The 16232-nt window shown below is 34.0% G+C and overlaps 1 protein-coding gene across 1 annotated transcript in view; it reads right to left on the bottom strand.

The window, feature by feature from the left end:
* Positions 1 to 6667: 6667 nt before the first annotated feature.
* The window catches only part of LOC137405976 (zinc finger protein 260-like), a 31654-nt gene continuing 22089 nt past the window's right edge, over positions 6668 to 16232 (bottom strand). The window contains exons 11-14 of the mRNA XM_068092465.1: positions 15873 to 16022; positions 10009 to 10194; positions 7915 to 8194; positions 6668 to 7198 (exon numbers count right to left, since the gene is read on the bottom strand). Coding sequence (XP_067948566.1) covers positions 7056 to 7198; positions 7915 to 8194; positions 10009 to 10194; positions 15873 to 16022 — 759 coding nt within the window. The 3' untranslated portion in view covers positions 6668 to 7055. The remainder of the gene's footprint in view (positions 7199 to 7914; positions 8195 to 10008; positions 10195 to 15872; positions 16023 to 16232) is intronic.

Raw genomic sequence — 16232 nt, 5'->3', positions numbered from 1 at the left:
TAAATACTAGAACAGGAAGTTTTAATCACAAAACTTACAGATATTTGCATACCGGTAACCTTTTCTAACATCATATCACGCCTAGCAGTCCTTTACGAGTAACAAGTTGTTTAATAAACACGTAATACAGACAATATAGTAGATTAATGCCATGAATTATTTATGAAATCTCACGGGTAAAGTTCGTAATAACAACACGAGGTTATAACACTAATAATAACTCGAGTTGCACACTTGAGACCTGCAGTGCAGAAAAACGTGCAAATGTTTGTCACTGCATGATTTTACGCACGACTACGTGTGATTTGATTTAATCAGGACAAGACAGTTAAGTTTTTCATTGACCATTCATTTTTCTGCTACAGTCGTAGCGTATTGGTCTTAGAAGTTTGACGTATATATAATACCTGAATTTGTTGACAGCCAACCGGTCAGCATATCTAGGTTTCTGTTCAAGAGCTGTAGAAGTTGCAAATTTTTTAAACCGAAAAAAATCAGCGTGCATCTATGTATAGTTTCTGCTGTTTTGAACACATTTTCAAGAAATTCAATCTGAAAATCTCATCTTTTAAAAAAACAACTAAAATGATGGCAACCAGTAATGGAGTGCTGCAGAATTTTGAGCTACATTAGTAATGGATTATTGCAAGAACTCTAGCGAATGAAGGCATCGGCACAATGAAACAGGAAACTTCACAAGATGGCCATAGAGTCATTTTAAACATAGATCTCAGAATATAACCGTTACAGCCAAAGAAGCGAGTGAATATTTAAAGTTGTTAAGTTTTACCTATGATGGCCGAGAGATGAGTGACGATGAGGTAGTGGTTCATTATGGCTGGAATCTTGCTGGACAGGCTTGGGCCTAAAACTGTGATACTAATGAATACATTCGCCAACAAGAATAACAACAAGGAAAGTTGTGCACAATGTTTAACAGGTTTGTAAACCTGCCTGGCACTGATAGATAGATATGAACGTTATTATCACTGATCAAATTCCTTTGAATAGTAAAGTAGAATTAAGCATATTGGAAAAAAGACTTTTTTCACAATGCTGCTCTACGATGTGGATTAGCAAGGGACTGGTGTTTGATACAAGGTCTAGTAGGGTTTCTGGGGAAGTATTTTTAAGAATTATTGTATGTAACCAAAAGATAGGATTTTTATGATTCTTTGACTTCAGCAATATCTTTTTAGATTTTACCTGACACCTTTGCTCAACAAGAACATAATTTTAACAGATTCCTGCATAGTACTTTAGAAAGTTTACCAAAAAAAGTTGTAAGTAATAGATTTACAGTCAATTTACAGGCTTACACTGGCCTCTGCACACAAATTTTCTAGTCTTTGATGCAAAATTAAAGTAAATACGTGCATCAACACACACCAAGTAAATTTTGACATATAACATCACATTTTTTGAAACTTTGCAAATTCTTAAATAATAGTAAGAAAACTGGTAAACATTAAAAATGAAATACAAAAATTCAAGTTAATTTAAGGTATATATAGTGTGAATATCATGCGCTTTGCCTCCAAATCTACACATTGTAGAGCCGACACTTTCTACCATGTACCTCAATGGTGAAGTAACAATAAATATATTTCTATACTGACTAAGACTATATCAGTTTAGTTTGAACATAAAATTCAGTCTTTTGCTCAGTTTAATATGGCGCATATGTTTTGTTGCTTTATGTAATCACTTGAAATTCTTGAAAAGTATTTCTCAATATTTTATAGTTGTAGGATGATATAGCCAAATACTCTGTATACTGACAAGAATATCCGCTCAAACATATGATGCTTTTGATATACAAAGAAAATATCAGAAGGAACTAACTTTGCACGTCGATGCTTGGCTGTATGCTTCATTTTTCTATTAAAAAGATAGCACTGTATGCAAGTTTAAACTGATAGTCTTCAAAATTATCTTATATAAAACCAAGTTGCTACACGGACACATCAGCCTGATAAAAATGCTGTTAATGCTTGACAAACTATAAATTGATTTTTTTTACAGAACACACATATTTATAGAGGAAATAGTTAGCTATAAAAAGGCTATAAAATATTCTATGTTAGATGCAATACTAATATAAAAATGAAGGCAACGGGATTAGATTTCAAACCGAATGGACCGAACTTTTGTTAAATAATATCAGCAGCCAAACCATAGACAAAAAGCTAATCCTTACCAGCAGTGTTACTTACAACTCCTATGTCTATGGAATGCTATGGTGCATCATTATTTTACAACAACAGCTACATGCTGATAACTTCAATAACAAGTTTGATAGTTACAGGCAAAAATAAAATCTAGGGGAAGTAAGTTTTTGTCGGCTTAACTGGCCCAAATATGAATGTTGGTGGACATTTTATAAGATTTTCTGACCAGTTCTAGAACTACATAGAAACAAATAAATAAATAACAATATCCTAATAGCAAAATATGCAACCTTTTAGTCAAAATTTAAGAAGCAGTTTGGTGAACCAATCAATTTCAAAAGACTGTTCTCTACCATCTACAAAGTTTTTATCTTTTATTCTAACCGTATATTTTCTCAATTCATCCCTTCTACAGCTTATAAGTTGCTAGCTATACTGCTCTACCTTCTACACATTTCTAGTTCAAGACGATAACCAAATTTTATTGTGTGCTTTAAATATGCTATTAGATACAAGTATATGTACAAAGATGATGATATCAATATGTGTATCATTACAATCCACAAGTCATGGTCTTCTGTACAAACATTACTGTTATAATCGCTACTCTTATTAATACATCCTTAGATTGTGATCAGAATTGATGATAGACGGATGACTTGATTAAAAAGGAATAAAACTAAAAAGATCGTCCAAAAATATTAGTAAATTTAGAACAGTAGGAATGGTTTCTATTGTCATATTGCTGTACATTGACGACAGGCGTGTTGAAGTCTAGCTTTGACACCACCGAAAAGTACATAGAGCTAAAAAGAATCAAGGAGCTAATTTACTTGGTCACTATAAATTTTCAGTTACAACTTATTTAAATATGCTTTTTTGGTATTTGATTTATTTTCAAGTAAATTTTCAATTGTCATGGCTAGTCTCTCTACCTGCATTCAGCTCAAATCTTTTTTTTTATCGCTGTCACCTTCTTCCTCGTGATAATTACCCGATGGCTTTGTTAGTTTGTAAAAATTGATCCAATAATTTTGAGTTTTAAACCTTAGAAAAACATTGAACTTTTCTTTATTTTACCACTATTGCCACTCAAGCTAACATTAGTGTTTTTGAAATCAATAACTTATAACTATAAAAAAGAATATAAATGTAAGTTATAAAAAGGTATATTTGTTTTAAAACTATAAAAAGCTATTCGAACAACATAGAATCAAAACATGTGAGATGAAACTATGAACATATGTACTGATTTACAAAACCGCAATACTTAAAAAAGCTTTGAATATTATATTTGTATATTATATTTGTAGATAATATATTTGAATAATATATGTGGAGGGAATTAATTTGTAAATAAACAAAACATCTCTACTCATCTTCTGCACTGTACGCCACACTTCTTGTGTTAGACAAATTGTTTGTCAAGGTTTGACTGTGAGACTAAAGCCTATTGCCAGTGTTAGTGCTGATCACATTGTACAACCTTGGCAACTATTAAGAGAATATATTAATCTATGATGGCTAACACATCACTTATACAGCAAGGCATTAGGTTGATCAATAACATCTAGAGCTGCATTACACACACACAAGCCTTTATCTATGTACACACTGACTGCAGTGCAAACTTATGGGTCAGACTCTTTCTCAGAAGTAAAAGTTTTTTCTTGCAGAAAATCAGCAGACAGATAAAGAACTATAGGAGGTTATTATTGTTGGTATTCTAAAACAATTATTTAAAACTGCAAAACAATTTTTTAAAACTTGAAAAATAATTTTTTTTATTTTACAATTGCTTCAATGATTAAACCAACTACAAATAGGGTTCAGTGAGCATTACATATGACATGGCTACATTGCCTATGAGCATTACATATGACATGGTTGTATATCATTTCTATAGTGCTAAGATGTGTTCTGGTGATGTGCTGATATATACATGGCAACAGGAGATGATCTAGTTTAGTGTTAGAGACCAGATGCTTATTTCTACAGGCCAGACTTCATTTCTTACGATTAACTCTATAGCTAAAAGCTAAATTTATAACTGTATTGTTTATGTATGAAAGGTAACTTTGATGTCATTACTAATGGCTAATTATAGCATTTTCTTTTTGAGAAATGGGATTTTATAAAAAAAGTTGGAATATATGTTTGCTAACAATATTAACAGAAAAAACTAAATCCCAACCGCAAATAAAAAATAAAATGCAATTTACCAAACAAACAGGTGCGTCTCCTTACCGGTTACAATTTATAGCGTGAAACTCGTCTCATTATCAGCATAGATGCAAAATTTTCTGCCATATTTCACCCTTCAACATGGCCATTACTAAAATATACTGTTATAAACATTTGATCTCCAAATCACTTTGTTCCTGCTGATATATGTACAGCACTCCACATAATTTTGCTACTAGACATTTACTAAGACCTTTCCTAGTCTTTCTTGCTTTTGTTGACTGAGCACTAAGGCACACCAAGGCACTACTAACAACATCACTTTATAATAGATACCATTACATTTAACGCATTTTCATTTAATTAAGAATGAAAGACAAAGTCAACACATTCAATTAAGTACGCATCTACTAACTGCCTAATGCCGTCTGTCTCTTTTAAGCAGTGCTGGCTTCTTAAAATTTCCCCGAGGCAAAAATAAGCCGTAATGCACGCTGTCTCACCCTCGCTGACTATTCATGAGCAAAAAATGGACCATAGTTAAGTGTCTTACTCCGATATGTAAAACATTCTAACAGCTACACACTTCTGACTTGTTTTATTATGAACTATGAAACCAGAATATTGCAAAACAAAGAGTTATTTAAATGGAAATAGCATTGATAATAAACTAAATAACTGGAAGATCCATTGAAACAGCTTTAATAATACTCAAATTTGGCGATGTGAGAAAGTTATTTCAACAGACTGACAAAGCTGAAACCTGGCAATGATCGATCACACAGCGATTCTATATCTTTAACAACAGCGTCTGCCAAGTGTACGCGCCTTCAGCTTGTCTTTAGCAGACAAGTGATACAAAATGGTTTTAATGTTTTAACAATTTAGGTTCAAGAAGGGTTTAGCTGTTTATGTTGCGCTAACAAATTATTTAAAATGCACAAGTGTTAATTAAAAGTCATATCAATCTACATATCAGTAGCAACGAGAGCTTTTGAAAGACTGTAGTAAGTAGTAACAGATTACAGGCAAAGCTTGAATTTTCAAATATATATTTTACTGGCAGATATGCCTGAGATTACAAAACTTGGAAGTTACCGCAGCAACATTAACACAACGACTCCAAGTCTTGGTTGTATGAAGAACATGCTACCTTCCAAATGATGACTTTATTTGCAATGTTTGTGCAGAGTACAACAAAATAATAAATTTCAGTTAGCGGTTTGTGTGTAGCAGAATGTCTTCCAAATCCCTGTTGTATAATAAATCTGCAAAAGGCTTGTGACAGACACAAAGCAATGCCAACATGTAGCTACTGATTGAGACACATTACACAAATGGTAAACATTGCATTACGGAGGAAGTCTGAGAACAATCGTGTCTGTCAAACCTGATTTAAAAATACATTTGAATTTCGAACTTACCTTTGGGCATTGTTGTCCCTATAGACAGAAGACAGAGTGGCAAACTTGGTGTACATAGTCTAGTTTATGACAATATTGATCGACGAAGTCTTCCCGAGATCGTGAACATAATAAGTATCACTATAAGGTGTCTGCACTTGTTAGTGAACGCAACTACCATGGAATATATCCTGTCAGCATTTGTCAAGCACCTGTCAATGTAGTCCAACTACCTTTCAAACAGCCTACCTGCTCTACTCAAAGGAATGTGGATGCTAGAATAATGTCATAGCTGGCTTATTTTCAGAAAACTAATCACTGCCGTATTGATTTCATACACTTAGAGAAACATCGTCCAATGAACGAAGTGTGAAAATCGGAGAACATCCATTAAAGAATGGCAAGTATTGATTGGGTTATACCAGTAACCAATGGAAGAGCTGCATAGTGCATTAACCCTTGACGAACCTGGACCAGATGCTAGCCTATTCTTTTCAAGATTGCTATCGTTGGAGTCGCATGGTTGCTATCGTTGGAGTCGCATGGTTGCTGCATGTGTGAACACATAAATGCTGATACGATCTCTAGGTTTAAAGAAACTATAGAATGAATAACATGAGCAGCTCTAGTCAAACGGATAGTTAATGTCACGGCAGCATTGTTGGGAACGAAATCGGCATCCTCAGCGCCCTGATCGTGGTGCAGAAGAGTTTCATGAAATAAGACATATAGTCAATTATTATGTTCATTGTCTTATTTTGACCTGTAGAAAAATTATGTGGCATCAATACACAGTATTATGGAATATCATTAACATTCAAAAAACTTTTATTACATTTGTAATCTTTTGTGTTTCATTCCCGCTTAAATTGCTATTTCAAAAACTGATTGAGTTTTTTTTACTCATCGTCGAAAAGCAGTTCCTTCTGTTCAAACTTTTGTCAAAGATATGTACTAAGGATATGAGAGTTGAGAATATGTACTATTTCTGTTTCGCCAAATGCAGTACTTCGAGTTGTATCTATGTTATAACCATTAATAACTGTTTATAAAAATGAAATATTAAATAAAATACTGAAATATTGAACGAATGTTAGACAACTCAACCGCTATCAGAGCATACATACTACATCAACGTGCAGACAAGTGTAAATTATTATAATGAGATTGAGCAGCTCAAATACGCAGAACAAACAGTAATTTACATCATCAAATGTCCTCCAGCCCAACACAACGATTGAAAGGTGCAAATGGGAACGTAAGGTTGCAAGGCTACGACAGCTGCTGCGCAGTGCTTTCATGTTTCGTGGAACAGCTGCTGTATTTCAGTCAAGCCTGTAGCGGTGGTAGAGAGTTGAAAGACTTGGGTCCTTGACTGGCTAGTTGTGCGTGAATCATAAAGCAATCCAGGGACTGCGACAGCGGTGCTGGTAATGGAGTCTGTGAATAGAAACAGAAAGTTATGAACTCTATAGAGGGTGTTCCTAAAAGGTGTAGAGTATGGTTTGTGAAGAGAGTAGATTACAACCATGACTTGCAATACAAATCCTGGCATGCTCAGTACCTGCAAATGGGGTATATATAGTTCACGACTGAAAAAAATAATGTGAAAAATACACGCATGACAGTCTTTTGCTGCCGAACAAAAACAGCTAGATTGATTTTTCGCAGTAGCTTTATTAACATAATCGTCTAAGACCTTGACGATTATGTTACCTTTACAAGACTTGTTCCTTAAAGGTTGACTTGCAACAAAATTCACATTGCAGTTATTTGGTATCAAAAGATTCGCCATGTCTTACTCTGTTGTGTAGTAGGTGCCAAATATGTGAGAATGTGATTAAAAGCTCTTAAAAGTTCAAAAACGAACAGAAAATCGCAGCGACACGAGACCGCCCTAGTTTGGATTCCCTTTCCAAAACGACTAAAATGTGACCAAAACATAATTATTAACATAATCGTCTAAGACCTTTACGATTATGTTACCTTTAGCAGACTTGTTCCTTAAAGGTCTTAGAGTCCTGAAAGGTCTCTAAGATCTTTAAAGAAATAAATTACAAAGCATGGAGACTCTCGTTCCAAGACGTCTCACAGAAATACACTAAGAAAATATCATACTATCTGTTTCTAATATCGGCAACAATAGAACATCACACCTGCCTCGACATGACGAACTGCCCCCTCCTTGATACACTGTAGATCTGCATGAGCACTCGTGGTTGCCACTATCTGCTCAATCAAATTGCCTTCTGGTGAAATGAGAGAGGCATCCACAGCTATTGGGCTACAACTTAATGTTTCCGCATCAGGGCTTCTCTCTCCAGGGTGCTTTTGCTCATCAGGACTCCTTCCCCCAGGGTGCTTCTGCATGTGCAGCGTAATTTTGTTCACATCAGCAAAAGTCTCACCACACAGGCACTGGTAGCTCGCGGAGGACTGTAAGAACAAAATAGCTGTAAATTCCTCAAACAGTTGATGTTTAAATTTATTTGGATTAGCGATGGTCGAAGTGAAAAAAGATAATACGAAAGGTGACTAAATAGGACTACCTGTAATAATAATAACTAACGGTAAGTTGGCTAGATAAGACCACAGAGCTCTTACAAATCAACTCAGCTCTTAAAATCTTAAAATTTGGTTATCATCTTGATCTAGAAATGTTTAGGAGAAGGTAGAACATATAGCTAGCAACTTTAGAGCGGTAGAAGTGATGAATAGAGAAAATATATATGGTTAGAATAAAAGAAAAAAAAATAAAAATTTTGACAGTAAAGAACAGCCTTTTAAAAAATCATGAAAAGACAAATCTTCACAGTAAGACCAAACAGAGACAATGGAGCAAAGAAATCAGTTGGAGAACACTATTTCTGTATGGCCACACCACATGCTCACCTGAGGAAACACCAGTATAACAAGCGATGAGCGAGTATGATCGACCGATGAAAATGTCACGAGAAGCCAGTACGATCACATGGGAGCAAAACATCAAGCGAGACATTAAGAAACTAGATATAGACATCGCCACAGCTAAAACCATCACACAGAATAGAGGACAGTAGAGATTGCTGATACGCAGCTAAAGCCCTGATTGAAAGACAAAAGTTTGACCAAAAGGAACTGTTTGATGATGATGACAAGTAAAAAAAACTCAATCAGTTTTTGAAACAACAATTTAAGCAGGAAAGAAACACAAAAGATTACAAACATAATAAAAGTCTTCTGAATGTTAATATTATTCTATAATACAGTGTATTGATGCAAGATGATTTTTCTACAGGTCAAAATAAGACAATAATCATAATAATTGACCATATATCTTATTGTATGAAACTCTCCTGCACCACGATCAGAGCGTGGAGGATGCCAAGGATGCTGCCAACAATGCTGCCATGGCTTTAATTATTAATAATAACCCATGTGGTAATGCAATGACAAACGAAGAGAGTGTTGATCTCCACTCTAAAAACCAAAGAGCTACATCCTAAAGGAATGAGAATGACATGTTAATGAGCTCACATGCGTGACTAGGAACGAATAGGAGGCCCATGAGTGACTTGTGATCCCTTAGGATAATGACTATATTACTCTAGTGTTATTAAATAACATTATAGTAATATAGCAAGTTCAATATATTAATTCCTTGATTCTCGAACATGATTTGTTCAAGACTTGTTCGAAAATCAAATTGTTCAAATACCTACCGAATTAATTTCCTTTACAAGAAAAGAGCGATAACTATTAATGCGTACCTTGACATAATATAATGTGTATATTTTTAGAGAAAAATAAATTAATACAATATTTAGAACATAAAATTAATAACAGCATGTCATAAACATAAGAGATGCATGGCATTTTTAAACCTTGCTACTATCATCTTTTCCAAGTAAATCGTGATACTAAGACTTCCTAATTGTGTTTTCACCACTATTGACTTTCTTGGGACCGTGATGAACAAAAATCCGTAATAAAACTGTATCATAAAGTTTTTGTATAACACACAAAGCGTAACTCTATCCTCACTCACAGACGGACTCAGACTGATGCAGCCATATTGATGCACGCTTTGCTGTTTGAATTCTGAATATCTGTACAAATTAAAAGACACAATATTTATGAATGTCTCATTTGAGTTCTGAATTGTTTGAGTTCTGAACCGTTCAAGTACTGAGTTTCACCCGTATATGCTTTTGACCTGTCCTACACGGTGACAACAGTTGATATTGGACAAAGAGAACAGTTTGACTTACCTCGCTTTCATCAGCTGTCTCACGGTAAACAATATTTTCCGTGACCTCTGTGGTGGACGAGAGAAAAGATTTCTCTTCAGCTCGGCCATTGTACATGGCTATATGCTTGTAATGGTTATGTCGGTTTAGGTCAGCTTCAGAAACAAAACTAAGGCAGCAGAGAGAGCAATAGGCTGTCAATCTATCCTGAAATGAAACAATAGGAAATTAGTTTCAGGCCACATGAGTTCCTAATGAGTTTGCTGTTTCTGTAAAACTTGTCATAAAAATATCTTAGGTCTACAGATAAGGAAACCAAATTTGCAACAAAGACTGTTGTGAAAAAGATAAAACTCGTTTCAGTATGTGAACTGCGATAAGCGATTAGAAAACATTGAAGTTTTGCTACTTGACTGAACATAAAAGCTGACTGGCTTGAACTAATATCATATCTTTTAAGTCATGACAAAATGTAATCAATCCCTATAGGTTTGAAACGCCTTGATATGAATGTACACAGCAAAGTTTAAACACTGAAGATGTAGAAGCTTTCATAAAAGGTGGTGCTATAGATTTATACATATTCCTTGTTGCTGCTCGTTAAGACAATAACCTAAATACCCTGTTAGTCAGATGTATTGTGAACTATTGTGTGAGATTGTCCGACAGGAAGATGATTGAAAGAGTAAGAACTGATAAAGAGCAGGATATTATTTATTGGTCAAGCTCTCTACAGACACCTAGAGCGTACATTCAACCGGAGTCATAGGTTTGGCTTGGAGAAGCCAGAGAGTTAAATGGCTTGACCTGAATGCCATTTCACACGGAATCACTTATCCTAAGTTTGTCACACCAAAAATTAGAACAATTATGAAAATCAGTAAAAAGAACGATAACGTAAAGATTTGGAAAAAAACTGGAGTTTTCTTGCAAAGCGAGACTTGTTCGATTGAAAATATTTATACCACTAGAAATTCCACTATCATACAGCCCACGACCGAAGTGATATTGGAAAAAAGAAAGGGTACTGATGGTTGAGAAATGCAATATTAGCAGTCAAATGGCACTGCAGTGCAAGAGGATAACTGCAATGGTAGCTGTAATGTACTGGGTGTGGGTGTTATTATATACAACAAACAGCAATAATAAAAGGAAAATATTATATGTTTATATCTGTCCCCCTGCAATAGGAGAAATGCAATATTGGCCAATATTTGAAGTAAAATGCACTGATATTATTAAAATAACCAATATTATTAATATAGTAATACAGTAATAATAGAAAACCAATGCACAATTTTGTTTACATTTCAAAACGTCATAGCTAACAATATCAAGAAGTATCAAAAAGAATATCTAAACTTATAATTAAATATTGTAATAACCTCATTGGAATCGTTAGAAAAAAATATCATCGTCGTTTCCTTTACTTTCACTGCTTTGGACATCAGTTAAAATACCAAAGTACTCAAAAGTTTCCAAAATGTCAGTTACTTTGAAATCGGCAAAAAAGAAACGATTTCTGTATTTCTACATTAATTACAGAAACCGTTGCCAATTCGACAATGCTATAGACTGGTGAAATATGCAGGTTATTTTTCTATTCTCTATGGTTCTATTCTCTGTCGCTTGGCGTTTCAATTTTCGGTCTTAACTTTGATAAAAGTAAGGCTTAGCAAGTTTTAATAACGATTTTCGGCCAAATAAATCTGTCTATTTGTGTATAATCCGTCCAGATGGGTAAGTTTTAAGATTTGGCGGTAACCTTTCAAAGACTTGGTAACATATTTAAATAGGTTTGTATGTGTTTTGTATCGTTATTATACTTAAACGAATCTACAAAAAATGGTTAAGTTTGTTGATGAGATTTCGACGTTGTTGATGAATAATTTTCGTAAGTTGTGTGCACATGCATTTATCATAAAAACTCTCAAACATTCGCTCCATTCGTTTGTTCGTGGGACAACATTTGATAAAATACCACTCAAGATATTGTTAAGAATTATCAATCTAGTTTCCACTGTTGTATCTAGTTTATACTGTTGTATCTAGTTTCCACTGTTGTATCTAGTTTATACTGTTGTATCTAGTTTCCACTGTTGTATCTAGTTTCCACAGTTGTATGTAGTTTCCACTGTTGCATCTAGTCTCCACTATTGTATCTAGTTTCTACTGTTGTATCTAGTTTACACTGTTGTATCTAGTTTCCACTGCTGTATCTATTTTCCACTGTTGCATTTAGTTTATTCCATGCATTTCACTCTTAAATATATCATCTGTTGTCATATGATAATAGCAATCCTACATGCAGACAACCCAAAGCTTTTGACTTGTTTGAAAATATGCCTGTTCTTCATGAGATGTTATTATTATTTATTAAAATGTGGGGTAAAATCAAAATTTGCATACACCCTAAAGTAAAAATAATAATTGACAGATAGTCTTGCTTTGCATACGTTCCAAGTTAGTTGAATGACTAATTACAGCAGCTTCAATTTTTTGAATATCAAAAACACTATAAGACGACATAATTATATACTACATATTAATGGTATGATGCAACGATACAAATTTGCTGCAACAAACACAAGTCGAGGTAACAAATAATGCTGAATGAGGCTTCTCAGTCATAAAGTGATCTTTCCAAATCTCTGCGTCTTCTTACTCTGCCTATGCTAAATATTTATTTTACTTCAATTCAATGTTTCAAGATTTTTCATGGTTTGTGTCCTCGTTTTTTTCATGACAATTACAGGTTCTTAACTCATTTCAACTTACGTGATATGAACAAATTGCATACAATTACTAACAATCATTTTGAAAATGTCATTGCCAGCTGCTTTAACAATCTTCCACCAAATATCCGTTCTCTTAGCAGAGAAAGGCATTTTAAACACTATTTGTCAGACTATTTATTCATTTTAATGGCTAACTGTTGCCTTTTTCCCTTTTTTTTGTTTTACTATTGTTGTATGGCCTAATTTGAAAAACATTTCTATTTGTGAAATGAAATTATTGCCAATAAAGTACTATATATAAATTAGATAGTGACCTTTGTACTATAAGTTAGATGAACGCAGGAACACGCGCTACCTCAGGCCTGACAAATTATTTTTTAATTTGGAGAACTAGTACATTGAATGTGATTAAATAAAGAAAATGTATTTAAATAGTTTATTTTTTGCCAATGATAATCTTCAAGTCTCCATAAAAAGCGAACAGCTTTCTCAAAAACCTTGTTGATCATTTTTCGTTGAGTAATATATGAAAATAATAATAAATAGTAAATATAATAATAATGAAAATAATAATAGTAATAAATGAAATAACTCAAATGATAGTCTTTCCAACAATTGATGTAATTTATTGCATTTATAATGCTCTATTATTATTCCATCCTGCTATAATGACTGTAAAATATGACTAGTGATAGTGAAAAATTAGAAGGCATAACAAACAGAGTTTGTAACTTTGTGTTCATGGTTCAAAAACTGTGTAAGATTCTAAAATTAGCAGCCCGATAATTAAGAGCTAACACTGAAATCATAAACAAATGGCTTCCCATTATTAAACCTCAAACAATAATGGCCTCGTAACACCAACAGATGTACTTAGAACCATATAAGAACGATGAAAACAAACGGATGTGCGCAAACGGCATGCTATTATTGAGCCAGTAAGAAGCATGGTCTTCAGTGGAGCGCTTAATCAATAACTAGCGTAGGGCCTGAATAAAATTTCATACAAATCCCTTTTTGTGGCGCCGAAGAACATTAATGATGGATAATAGTGGCACATCAACATGGATAATAGTCCCACAGTAGCATCATCAACATGGCAACCACATCAGCGATAACAGAGATAACAAACTTAAATTGAAAGACAGACAAAAACATTTGATCACTCGATTGAGAGAACGATTCTGAGTTGCCACCATGTTCATAAACTTAGAAGTGTTAGGACATTGTTAGGGTTAGGCTAAGTTGGCATACCTTGAGATATTGCATTTCTATACGAAGTCTCGCGAGTAATTTGTTTTTACAAGCTTTATATAATCTTTATGAGCCAAATTATAATCAATTAAAGCAGGTAGACACAGTAGATTGAATATTTACTCGAAAGTTTCAAATATATACATGAATCACATGGTGTTATTTAGTGGAAAACTTGTTATTATTTTAACGCCTGAGAGGAAGCACGATCCCCAAAACTACCCCTCTGCAAAACATAATATATATGTTTATACATATATATTATATACATGTATATACACTCATATGTATTATATACTCATACTCGTATACACATGAAATACATATTTATATATATTTATGAGTATATATTATATACTCATGTATATATGAAATACATAATTATATACTCATATATATGAAATATATAATTATATAGATACGCTCATATATATTATACATATGAATATATATATGAAATATATAATTATACTATCTGTGCCACCCTGCGTTGCTCGGGTAATAGAAAAGTCTTTGGACAGAAAATTGATTTGTATTTAATTTATAACAACATTTGTCATTCTAAATTCCAAACTACTATACATATCATGAGAAAAGTGTTTTGTTTTATAAACAATGAGAAGTGGTGAGAGTTGCTCGCTATTAGCTTAAACGCTATTAGCCAGTACATTTAAAAATGTGAGCGAACAGCTTCTCATGACGTTATGCAATGACCCGCATCGCACGCAAAGCCGTTAGGTATTTGCTCTCATACAATGACTTATATTGGCAAGCTAGCAATTCAGTTTCTGTGTTCTAGTGGGTAGATGTCCGACTGGTGAATGGCAGAGTCCGAGATTGAATCTTCTTTGGTACGGAATCTTTATTCCAAGATTTTAAGATATATAGCCGGAATGCGTACCAACATACGGACATACTTTGAAAAAAAAATATATAGATACACACACTCATATATATTATCTATATGAGTATATATACAGTCAAACATGGATAACTCGCCCTCGGGTAGCTTGAACACATGGTTAACTCGAACAGTTTTGTTTGGTCCGTTCCCACGCAATGATAAATTGCTTCAGATAACTCGACCTCAACTTGGCTAACTCGAACAACTTTTTGCCCAACGGCTACCGAGTCGGTTGTTATCGTTTTAGAATATCACTTTATTCTAAGCAATAGAGATAAGCCTCAGCTTTTAGTATTTCATAGGCGCCATTATTACAATGAGTGACAAAATATTTTTGTCAACGACTTATCTAAAGGTTAAGAAACATTTGATTTTTACCAAACATCCGCTTAGCGATGGCTCTTCGAAGGCAAGGAAAAGCGAGGTAACTTTCGCACAAACTTCATGAAAAATCGGCAAAATTGATCTTGGTTAAAAGGCGCAAAAGAAAAAGATGTTCTTCTTTTGAGCATTTCAACAGCAATCAAGTATTGCCAATTTTATTCTGAAAACGTCCTGGCAGTAACATCGCATAAAACAACAAACAAATCTCAAGTGATAGAAAAATCTCTATACTTTCTGATAAAATTTTTTTCAAACTTTACGTTAGAAGCATTTAATTTGAAACAAGCCATTCATGCTTTTGATTTATATTATAGTTTGTATATGTACATGTATCTACTGATAAATACATGCACTTGTAACAGTGCTCTGATAACTTGAACGCTCCGATAACTTGAACACTTTCACTCGGTCCCGTGAAGTTTGAGTTATCCATGTTTGACTGTATATGAAATATATATATATAAATATATATATTTATATCAAGCAATGGTCAATCTTCAAGCAGAAAGTTGAGGTCAGCACCACATACGAAGAGAGAAACAATACCAAGTTATCTTCAAGTTAGTTGGTAAATATACAAGATTATTATTTTCTGGAAACCAGACCTTGTGAAGCAGCCTGCAGTGTTTATACACAGCTCCGGTTGAGTTGAAGGACTTTACACAGAACTGACATTTGAAGACCTGAGGAAGAGAACTGTGGGTAGACAAGTGTTTCTTGAGACTCTGTACCTGAGAGTAAGCTTTGCTGCAATGCTGTAATTTTAGGATAAAAACAGGACTGTTAGAGATCAGACCGTGCAAAGGCTGGTGAACTGCATAACTTTGACAGTATGAAGTTTTACATGCCCTACACAGTTTTACCTGTTTCACAAACCCTTCTGTATTTTTAATCTTCAAATGCAGAAGGGTTTTTGAAAAGACACCACAGTCTCTGGTAAAATGGTTGTTGAATTTAATATTTTC

This window comes from Watersipora subatra, chromosome 10 (assembly GCF_963576615.1).
Source record: "Watersipora subatra chromosome 10, tzWatSuba1.1, whole genome shotgun sequence".
NCBI classification, from domain to species: Eukaryota; Metazoa; Bryozoa; class Gymnolaemata; order Cheilostomatida; family Watersiporidae; genus Watersipora; species Watersipora subatra.
This window is presented reverse-complemented; position numbering and strand designations above follow the sequence as displayed.